The following is an 11,851-nucleotide window of genomic DNA, read 5'->3' on the forward strand; positions in this document are numbered from 1 at the left end:
GTCAGAGTGACACCCAAATGAGGAGAAGTCATTCTGTGAAGGCTAGGGGTGTAACGGTTCACAAACATTTCGGTTCGGTACGTACCTCGGTTTTTAGGTCACGGTTCGGTACGTTTTCGGTACAGCAGAACAAATTATCACAAAAGATAAAACATTTTTGGGGTTTTTTTTATTATTATTAAACTGTGAATAATGTATTCACTCAAATAAATACAAAATATAATAAAATAAACATTAAGGTGCAGCATTTCGATGAACTGAAATAATCTGTATTTGAACGTTACTGTACTAGTACTCACAAAACATAAACCATTAGTTTTGGGTTTTTAATTATTATTAAACTGTGAATATTCACCCAAATAAATAAAAAATATAAAAAATAAACATTAAGGTGCAGCATTTCAATGAACTGAAATAATCTGTATTTGAACTGTACTGTACCTAAGCAGCCAGTTTGACATTATGACTTGCTTGTCATTGTATTTTCATGTTTGTTTAAAGAAAGATGAACTTGTCCACATTGCTTGCCGAAAGGGCAGATCTGCTGGCACTAACAATGTCTCCTGCTGTGGAGAACACCCTCTCGCTAGGAACAGAGGTAGCAGATACAGCCAGGTAGCGCTTTGCTAACATGGCAACATAAGGATATTTGGCGTTTGTAATAGCTTTGGCTCGGTCTGAACTTTTTGCGAGTGGTGGAGGCTTAAATGCTAGTGGGAGTGGGGTTTGCACTTCAGTCTTTTTTCTTTTGGTACCGGTGATATTCACGTTCGGGTGATGCCTTTTCAAATGAGGGTGCAAGTTTGATGTATTGCCAGCCGCGTAACCAATTTTAGTTGAACAATGCCGACAAACAGCTTTGGTTCTGTCCACCTGTCTTTGTCCATCATCCTTGTACGTAACTGCGAAACCAAAATGTTCCCAAACCGGAGACTTCAATGATGCTGGAGGATTTTCGAGCTCAACTTTATCTGCGTTCGACATTTCCTCAAATAAAATTTGAACGCATCCCTGTGACCAGCTCTCATGGTAGGCCTCTCGTCCAATGAAATTACTTGGTCGCTCTATGACGCGTTGAACCCAATGTGAGCAAATTACTTCCAAAAAGTTGTTCACGTTCTCAATGTTTTACGTTTAACGTTATATTCGTTCGAATAATTTCGGTACGGGTACGTGTACCGTTACACCCCTAGACAGTATGAAGGAGCAGTATGAAGGAGCAGTATGAAGGGACAGTATGAAGGAACAGTATGAAGGGACAGTATGAAGGAGCAGTATGAAGGAGCAGTATGAAGGAGCAGTTAGCAGTTGAAGTCGCATGAAGATTTTTCAAGTCTGAAGAATTTCTCCATTGACTTCCATGTTAAAAATGTGATGAGTTATGGGATGTATCTCTGGAATTATGAAAGTTATGAATGAGAAAAATAATAGCCATTGATTCTGGATCGAGCTGAACGTTTTGATGTTAGAACGGAGTTTCTGCGATGTGGAATGTGGGAGCAGAAGACGCCAAAATAACCCGGTGGAATAAAAATAAAGAATTTTGTGCGTCGAAGAACAAGTAGTAAGTTAGTTGGAATGCTGTATCAGCATTATTTAATAATGGGCAAGTTCGATTGAGTGGTTAGGGTTTCCTAACCAAAGTTAACATGAGTTGAATTAAGATAAATGGTATTCTTAAATTAAGTTAGGATTGGCTTTTGTACCAAATTGGGCAAAGTCCTATTGTAGGCATTATCTGAATCTGGGTTTATGAAGATGTGTGCGTTTGAATAAACCGACCTCAGGTAGTGCAGGTCTGAGATCTCCTTCATGCACAGCCAGCAGAACTCACAGCCACACACAGCGCAGGTCATGTGGTTACAGCTGCCGTCGTTCATTTTGATGATGTAAGCAGCACAGCGCGGACATGGCTTAATGTCATCAGCTGAAAGGAAAGAGAGAAAACTATTCAGTGTGCATCATATCAAAGTTTCAGTGGCGACTCATCATTAGGGGCAGGTGGGACAGCCCCACCTACAATCAGTATAAAATAATTACAATCATTGTTCAGTATAAAATAAATGTTAAAATATATTTTGAAGATCATGTTTAGCGGTCTCTACATTGCTGCTTTAGCCGGGTTGAGCGATGTGGGGTAAGCCCCTCTCTCAAAAATGAGTGTGTACTACGAAAAGTAAGCTGCACATGCTCAGAGTATTTCTTTATTCAACGTGTCAATGAATCAAATGAATCACAAATGAATCACAAGTGGGGCAAAGTAAGTGTAAGTGTGTGTGCTGCAAAAACTGTAGTTGTGAAGAGGAGACAAGGGAGCATAGATAGATATATAATTATAATATATGCCCCACTAGTTTTGTAAATCTAAAAACACTGCTGACTATGCTTAAAAGATGGCGTATGTCCATTTCTAAGCAAAGTTTGTGATTAATAAAAAACAAACTTGGCAGGAAAATGTGCGGTCATCCACGGACACGCATGCGTTCGCACAGAAACGAGAAGCTGCAACATCATAGCAGTAGGATGAAAAGAGAAAAATAAAACTAGATATTGGCACTCGTATATGAGAGTTGATTTTCAAAAACAGATAAATGGCAATCTTACAATGAATAAACAAACACCTGCTTGATACTCCCTTATTGCACACATTTAAAATAAATTATAATTATAACAATACAGATATGTTATTGCAAATAACCCCTCAAATATGTTTTATAATTATTACAGGCTACAATGCTTACATTTTATGATATGTATTCTCATAAATAATGAGGTGAACAGAAAGACAGATTAAGGTTTAAACTGACAGCGTTGTCCATGCCTATAGGTTGTGCAGATATTACACAATTCTGTGTTTAAAATGTGTTTCATTGTAGAGAACTTTGAAACTGGGCTTTTAAACAATCCTTTACAAATGAAGATAATATAATGATGTCGTGCACCAAGACGTGATGAGTTGCTTGTTAAAACATAGGAGTTATGGAAACAAATAACACAATTGATCTGTGAAATGTTAGTCTCGGGCCGTCTGAGGTAGCAGCCTCACAGCGTGTGTCATGTCCAACTGTGTACACCTAACAATATTGTTTACTTGTCTCCCCCTTCCCAACAACAACTTCGATATTCCACTACGCTTACATAGACGTTCTGTTGCCGATTCCTATGATCGTCTTTGTGCAGTCAGTATAAATGAATATGGGGCGTTTCACTGACCATTTATAGGTTTGTATGTTTTTGGTCATTGATTATAACGGAATGTCAGCTTTTTTTCTTCTGGCGATTGCATTTATGCTCAAAAATCATAAAAAAGGTGTTCAGATGTGGAGACTATCCATATGAGGAAACGTGTAAGTAACATCAACATTTGTTTACCGCAGATCTTATTTTTCCCCCAAATCCAATTGCCTTTATCGAGGGAGCCCCAGTGTTCTATCTTCCTGGTTGGTCTACGTAAAACTGTCTTCACTGCACCACTCTATTCCCTTCAATCCATCATCCAATGAAATGGAATACATATGTAACACTGCTACCATTGTGGTAATGTCTTGCATATAATCTATGCTCCTGTTTAGCAATGTGTGATCACAGGACAAAGAGAGAAGAGCAGCCCACCTGCAGCTCCGCTCTCCTGGCTGTAGCTGAGGGAGGAGGAGCGCACCGTCCTCAGGCGGAGGCTCTGGGCTCTCTGCTGCCGCGCTGCATCACATGTCTGGTTGGGATGCCACAGCTGCTTACAGTGGTAACAGAACTCTGTGCCACAGCCCTCTCTGCCGCACGTGATCTTAGGACAGCTGGCACAGCCGAAAGCAATGACTGCGAACCTGGTAGAAGACAAGCAAAACATATCAGGAAATGCATAGATATAAATCACAGAATGAGTTTTGTCCAAACGATGTCATTGTCTGCAATAACAAATGAAAAGACTTCTGAATAAAACTAGCATAAAATGTTAGATAAAAGAAAAATATGTATATTTAAGTAAATGTCTTGCATATAGAACGCCAGCAACAAAATTAGACAGCTGACATTGAGAATAGATGATGAAGACTTGTGTTCCTTTTCAAAACACTTCTACTCATCTAGCGGGTGCCTAAGTTAGAATGTACAGATACCAGCTTAATCCTTCTTTTTGCACTCACAGTATGTTAGAGAGCATTTTGAATGGCAAACTACAAAAGCACTTTGTCCCCCTCTTTCATCAGCATTGTGATCCATATAGAGGCTGCAGAGTACTCTTGACATGAGTAGTGACGCTGTGTCCATCCTCAATTACTGTGTTTACCACTGAGTGTGTTTGCCCTCAGGGTGACAGAGTGACAGCTGAGGTGATGTGATGCATGAGGACTCCAGCTAACAGACAGGAGACAAATCTAAAGAAGTTGTTCAGAAAACGTTTGTAGTGGCTAGCCAATGTCTTGAGGGAAACCCTGGAGCATGTGACTGAAGCAGAAGCCCCCCAGCCCCTCTGCATGACCTCAGATTCAGTTTGATCACAGAGCCATGAAGAGCCTGGGAGACTTGCTACGCTATGGATCATTCTACTCTGCAGAGGACTCAGTCCAGAATGCAGACAGACAGTGAAGCTTAGCAGAGACGAATCAAAGCTTTTTAAAGTCACTGTTGGGAAGCCACCACACTGAAAACTACTAAGAGTATGGTCTGCAAAGGAATATACTGTTAATAAAACAATATGTCAAAAACCGACACAAAAATAGAAAATGTAAGGCTTATTTTCCTCTCTTTTTCCCTGGCACAGGATTCACTTGCTGCATGGGTGTGCCTGAACAAGGTGCTTCTGATTATGTGGGCCAAATGACTGTAGGCTGAAGTTATTGTTTCCAGGAGAACAGCATTGGTTCAAATTTGCCTTCTGTGCATTTCCCAAAGTTCTCTGAAACACGGCACATAATAACATGGAAGCTAATCCAACACAAACGTCTAACGTTGTTTTATGCTACTAGTTTTTTAACCTTTAAAATACAGGACACAAAACTCACAAAAAACTAACAATGTTCATAAATGTTTTAAGTGAGGCATATTTATCGTATTCTAAGTTTCAGTCTTCTAATTTAAGAGCTGGAGGTATATTGCCTAGAAATCGCTTAAAGTTTCCTTCTTACTAATCGTTTGTTTTGTTGCCATGCTGTGTATTTTATTCACTTCTTACCCACAGTCCGGCGCAGGGCACCAGCGGCAGTCCGGGTCAGCCACCAGCCACCTCCTCAGCATGAACTCCTCATATTTCCCCATGAGTGCCCGGTCACCCAGGATCATGCGGATGTCGTGAGGGTTGAAGCGCTCCGAGCACTCGGGGCAGCTGATGTTGACACGAGACTCTGAGATCTCGATGCGCAGATACTGCCGCAGGCAATCCATACAGGAGCGGTGGTGACAGGTCATGATGTCAGGGAAGCTCTCCCTGGAGTGGAGCAGAAGGCACAGCGGGCACTCCAGTAGATCTGCCGTCACCGCACCCCCCACCTTAGAGGAGGAGGAGGTGGTGGTAGAGGAGGAAGGCCCAGAGGCAGATGAGGTGGAGGCGGCAGCAGAGGAAGCTCCGACCCCAGCCACAGAGAAGAAGGCAGAGTGCTTATCGTTACACATCTCAGAGTGGATGCTCTCAATGCTGGCGATGCCTTCCACACCGACTAGCCCAATGGGTCCCGGGTACTGGAGCTCTCGGGACCTTTGGCGCCCTGATTTGGGCTCCCGGCCTCGCAGCCTGAAGAGAGAGGCCAGGGAGAAGCGCCTCTTCTTGGGGGCCTTTTTCACAGAGGGCAGAGAGATGGAGGAAGCAGTGGACTGCAGGTCCCGGTCAGAGCCCAACTCCCCTCCGCTACCACCACCCAACTGCTGGTGCTTCTCCAGGCTCATCTCTATGGAGGGAGAGGGGGGGTGTGCCAGAGGCGAGCCGGAGCCCGGAAGCCTGTCCCTCACATGTGGAGGGAGGTGTTGAAGTTGGATGGGGCTGGGAGAAGGGGTAAGGTGGTGGATAGGGGAGGGGGAGGGGGATCTAGGGTGAGGGGACAGGGCTCCAGAGGGCCCGCCTGGGTTTAAGACATGGTGGCTTCTCCTGATCAACCTTGTGGTCACATCTAATAAACGGATTTTGGCTGAGGGGTGGGGGTCACCTGCTGCAAAACAGCAACAGAACCTGGAAAAAGCAAAAGAGGAAAGAAAGGGAAATGGCAAAAGGGGGGGAGGAAGTATAAAGGGGGAGAGAAAAGCAGAAAGGAGAGATTTCAATATACATATATAATATTCAATATCAAAACCTACTCACAGTGATAAGGAGATGAAAGCCACATTTCCTTTTACTTCCAGAAAAGCATTCTTAAAAGCTTGACCTAAAATTGTAAAAGAAATAAAGAAAATTAGGTAATCATTATCTATAATGCTCTCTCCACAAGTCTGCCTAAACCAGAGTAAATGTATTACATTTTTCATAACATTTAAAGCTCCTTTAGTTTTTTATGAATGCAGTTTTGTTCCTTCCTGCCTTTGCTGGTTTTCTGTCAAATTCACAACATGTCAATTACAGGAATATCATGAAACATTGCCTTTGAGTTTCTATGGAGAGAGCTGTGCATCCGACTGTGAAACTACCGTCGGCGCCGCACACCGCTTGAAATTGTTGCTGGTCACTGAACTCCAAGTTCATATTATTTCAATTTTGACATGGTTACTGCTGATGAACTTTTGATTGGCAAACAATCACATAACAGCTGTATTTAACTGCAAAAAGCAAGCAGGTAACCATAGAAACAAAACTTAGCTTATCGTTTTCACCGCAAGGCTCTGCGCCGAACCTCACAATGAGCAGAGAGCAAATCACGTATCGTATGAATTCAGCTTCAGGCTACGTGAACTGAGCCATCTCTATCCACCAATTAAAACCCTGAGATAGGAACCAAAAGCTCTGGAAATAGCTAGTTAGTGGACCATAAGTTTAGATATCAGCAGACTTTTTTTGTAATTATAATAATTTTGCCTGTATAAATTCCTAAGGTAAAATTTAAGGTACAAGGTGTAAACTGTCCTCAGGAATGGAGGACGTACTGTAAAAAAAAAGACCAATATGAGAACTTAATTGAATATGATGATATAGTGCACACTGCTTACTTCCTGCTAATTATTCCTTAAACCCGGCTTTCTAATATTCTAATGTTTGTTCAATAAACAATGCAGTATTCCTATGTATCTGATAGGTCTTGACATTTGGCTCAGTCAACATCGCAGCTGGTAGTGCAGGGTTACATGGCAGATCAGACAGTCACAAAGCTGTGAGGAGAGGACAGAAGGTTGACAACCTTGAGCGGTGTTGACTCAGAGAGACAGGGCTCTGATGCGTCTGGAACAGTGGTTCCCAACCTGGGGGGCGCCAGGCCTCAGATGATTTGAGGCCAAATATCATATTTAGACTTTTAAAAAAAAAAACATATAATTGTAAAGCAATACATGATTGTCACTAAAAGCCTTGTCTCTACATTACAATAAAATATAAAAAATAATTGATTGATTAATTTGAATACAAATTGAAGTTAGTAAATAAAGGCATAAAAAGACAGAAATGTATAATTCTTTCTTTAATAGAAATGTTTCTTCTGCGGGTAAAGTGTCCAAACCAGGCTTTTCTGGATAAGCGCATTTTTAAAGCATAGTCATTGTCCATGCCGGTTTCAGTTGGATTATTTGTCACAGTTGCTCCGATCAGATCGGTCTCCTCCATTTTGTAGATTATTTACGACTTTTGAATCCACATAAACACATAGGCAAAATCCGGCTTACTTTGAGCATGTGTTTTAAAAAGTTTAATCCCTTTGTGAATTGTTTCCACTTGTGCCGTCCTTTAATTTCTTCATACAGCAGGAATCCAAATGAATTAATCCTGAGTCCAATAACCATCAAAGTCACTCCAATAGTGCTCCTTAATTACGCTTTCATCCTCCTTTAACAAAATACTTCACATTCATCCAGTTTGTGACAGTAGTTGTAGCATTTTTGAGAGTTTTAAACTTTAATTACCGCTGTTGCGCNAAATACTTCACATTCATCCAGTCAGTGACAGTAGTTGTAGCATTTTTGAGACTTTTAAACTTTAATTACCGCTGTTGTAACTTTTTCATTGTCATACCAAGCAGCTATGAGTGTGTTTGACAGTTTGTCTCTGGAAGGGGGGCGGTAATTAGGAGCAGTTCATAAATCCATGTAAACATGACCATTATTCAGTTAAAACGAGACGCGTCTGTCCCCAGGGGTACTCAAACCGGATACGTCACACGGGATGAGGGTTCCCAAACAACCAGAATTGTTTAAACTAAGGAAGTAGCGTAATTCATATACCGATAGCAGCACCGTTTGTCCAGCGGCTTAACGGGATATCGATACCGTCCAATCGGCTACCGGTACTGACTTACATTACATTGCATTTAGCTGACGCTTTTATCCAAAGCGACTTACAATAAGTGCGTTCGACCAACAAGATACAACCTTGAAGAAAACAGAATCATATAAGTACATCAGGTTTCATAGAGCCAAAACATTTCAAGTGCTACTCAACTGGCTTTAGATAAGCCAGCCCTTTATTAGTATATAAGTGCTTTGTTAATAATTCTATCGCTCGAAGTGGAGTCAAAATAGATTAGTTTTCAGTCAGCGCCGGAAGATGTGTAAGCTTTCTGTTGTCCGGATTTCAATGGGGAGCTCATTCCACCATTTTGGAGCCAGGATAGCAAACCCACGTGTTTTTGCTGGTGGGGACTTGGGTCCCTCGCAGTGCGGGTGCAGCAAGTCGTTTGGCTGATGCAGAGCGGAGTGCACGTGCTGGGGTGTACGGTTTAACCATGTCCTGGATGTAGGAAGGGCCAGATCCCTTCGCACTGCCAAGGCACACAACCAGTGTCTTCAAGTGGATTCTAGCAGTTACTGGAAGCCAGTGAAGGGAGCGGAGGAGTGGTGTGGTGTGGGAACATTTAGGAAGGTTGAAGACCAGACGAGCCGCTGTATTCTGGATGAGCTGCAGAGGTCGGATGGCACATGCAGGTAGACCAGCCAGGAGGGAGTTGCAGTAGTCTAGGCGTGAGATGACGAAAGCCTGGACCAGAACCTGTGTCACTTTCTGGGTCAGCTGGGGACGTATCCTCCTGATGTTGTAAAGAGTGTATCTACAGCAGCGGGTTGTTGCAGCGATGTTTGCAGTGAAGGACAGTTTGTTATCTAGGGTCACACCCAGATTCGTACCGATTCTCGATACTATTATTCGGTACGGGCCCTTCGGTTCGGTACACGTGTGTACCGAAGTGTACCGAACGAATATAACGTTAAAAGTAAAAAATTGAGAACGTGAACAACTTCTTGGAAGTAATCTCAGGTGCTGCGTCGCATTGGGTTCAACGCGTCAGAGCGAGCAAGTCATTTCATTGGACGAGAGGCATACTATGAGAGCTGGGGCCTCATTTATAAAAGGGATATACGCTCAAAAAATGGCGTACAACAGTTTCTACGCAATGTTAGCGATTTATAAAATACTAACTTGACGGGAAAACGCGCGGTCCTCCACGCAAACTGTAACCCATGCGCACGCACTAAGCACACAAACGGAAGAGACGAGAAACTGCGACACCGTTGGAAGAAGGAAGAATGGAGAGAAATATGTGGAAATAATACCATAAATAAAATGTTACCTCTCATTTATCATATATGAAGAATTCATTTTTCAAACATTGATCAAAGCCAATCTTAAAATGATTAAACAAACGCCTGTTTGCGACTCCTCAGTGCACACAAAAACATAACTTGGAGAAATAAATAAATACGGATATGTTATTTAAAACCACCTCGAATATGTTGTGTTAATGTTATGAAATGTTTTCTCGTAAATGATGCAGTAAGCAGGAGGACAGAATTACGTCTAAACTGACGCCGTTTTGCATTTCTATAGGTTGTATACGAACATGGTTTTATATACTATCATGTTTAATCATGTTTTATGCCGTTTGCTAAGACTTGATAAGTCGCTCGTAAAACACAGGAGGTATGGAAACTAAGAACACCATATGTGGTCAATTGTACAGCTAATATAACACAACACATTAGTTGTATTTCCTTTAACTGGTGGATATAGAGTTGCTGCAGTGGAGACGCTGCGCACAGCTGATCGACAGCTGGGACACAAACCACCAAATACGAAAACATAATTCAGATCCAGTCGTCATGACTCCACTACCGGAGGAGTCCCGATCCTTACTTACGAGGGGCTGGCGATCGCGAAGGGGGTCTCCTGTCCCCGGTATGAGAGCGACGAGCGCGCTGAGAGAGCGCGAGGGCCTTGTGGTTTGGTGAGTGGGCCGATCGAATCTCCCTCCTCGACAGGGGGGGGGGGGGCGGAGTTAGCCGGAGTGCGGTGGGACAGCGGAGCGCGGCGCGCATGCGCGGCGGGCGGGGGCGGCGGCGCGAACCAGTGCATCTCACCAAAACAATATATTTATATAATCAGTGGACAAAAGGTCAGATTTCGGATTTAAAAGTCAATAATTTGGCGACCAAAAGATTCAGAACTCGAGAAAAAAATCTGGGGAAAATTAACTTTTTCCCAGGAAATGTTACTTAAGGTTAAAAATGGACTTTTTCAAAAAATATCAGAAAAAGTTACTTTTTCAAAAATAAAATGTTACTTTCGAAACGTCAGATTTCGTTTTTTCTAAAAAAGTCAAGTAATTTCGACAACAAGTCAATTTAAGAAGCATTTTGAAAAAAAAATCACATTTTCTTCCATTTTTCTTAAAAGTAATATTTGGACCGAAAAGTTAGAACTTAAGAGAAAAGAGCAGGTTCTGACGTTTTGAAGAATTGGCGCGCGCGCCCTAATCTTCATCCGCGTAGATATAAAGGAGGAAAACCCTTAACAAGATTGCTGCGTTTTGTACACAGCACCATAGTCTGATACATTAAGGAAAGTTACAGAGCAGCATGTATTCCCTGTGGTTCTAGGTCCTTTATCAGTGTTGGTGGTAACGTGTTACAAAAGTGAACGGATTTACAGTAATAATTACTTGTTGCTGTAATGAAGTGAATCGTAACGCGATTACTAATGAATGTGAAGTAATAGATTAACCCGTTACCAATGCTCAGTAACGCAGTTACAACCAAATTTAACCGCGGAAAGTGACGCATCGGGGATCTTTCGGGCAGTTGAATGCTAGCAAACCTCCTATTCAAAAAAGAGAACTGAGGCGATAAAGATATCTAAACGACGATTTAATGTGTTCAGTTTGTGTCTCGTCTTGTGGTGGTGACGCTGCTCCGCTGCGCGTAGATCATGTCCAAAGGCTTCCACCAGCAGTGATCGACGACATTTCTGTGTTCGGTGTTTGGGATAATTCATTTATACGAAAATGGTAAAGCAACCATCACTAAAACGCACACGCCAGGCAAAACACTGCATCTAGTCTGTCATGACTAGTGGGCATACAGTCAGATGGGGACATCACGTGTGACCCTCCGTTGTGGACAGCGTAGCTGCTCCCGCCTGACTCGGTGCCCCCGCCCCCGGAGCAGCAGTCTTTGTCGCTCCGAGATAATTAGCCGCCCTCTGCGAATGTTGCGCCGGTGCCTGGCGAGGGCCAGGAGTACCACGGCAAAACATGATGCGGCCCAGGGGGGGGTAGGTATCGAAACAAGTACCGGGCGCGGCGCGGTGGAGCGAGGGGTTAGGCGGGTCAGTTTGGCAGGCCGCTGGTAGTAAAGAAGGGAGCAGCGGGGAATGGCTAGAATGATGTGCAGGTGAGAAGTATACCGAGGATCGCCGATGGCCTGTGAGAAGGAGGTGGAAAGCGGGTAAGCCGAGCGAGAG

General features: G+C 42.9%; 1 protein-coding gene across 1 annotated transcript; it reads right to left on the reverse strand.

The window, feature by feature from the left end:
* Window positions 1-1,782: 1,782 nt before the first annotated feature.
* LOC104941518 (E3 ubiquitin-protein ligase RNF19A-like) lies at window positions 1,783-8,061 on the reverse strand (the record flags this gene model as incomplete). The annotated part of the gene is made up of 4 exons (XM_010766620.1): window positions 8,026-8,061; window positions 5,168-6,154; window positions 3,613-3,821; window positions 1,783-1,927 (listed from the first exon to the last, which is right to left on the reverse strand). Coding segments are annotated over exons 1-4 (1,370 nt in total), but the record flags the coding sequence as incomplete, so codon positions are not given.
* Window positions 8,062-11,851: the final 3,790 nt, after the last annotated feature.

Source organism: Notothenia coriiceps, unplaced genomic scaffold (genome assembly GCF_000735185.1).
Source record: "Notothenia coriiceps isolate Sejong01 unplaced genomic scaffold, NC01 NC01_scaffold00003476, whole genome shotgun sequence".
NCBI lineage: Eukaryota > Metazoa > Chordata > Actinopteri > Perciformes > Nototheniidae > Notothenia > Notothenia coriiceps.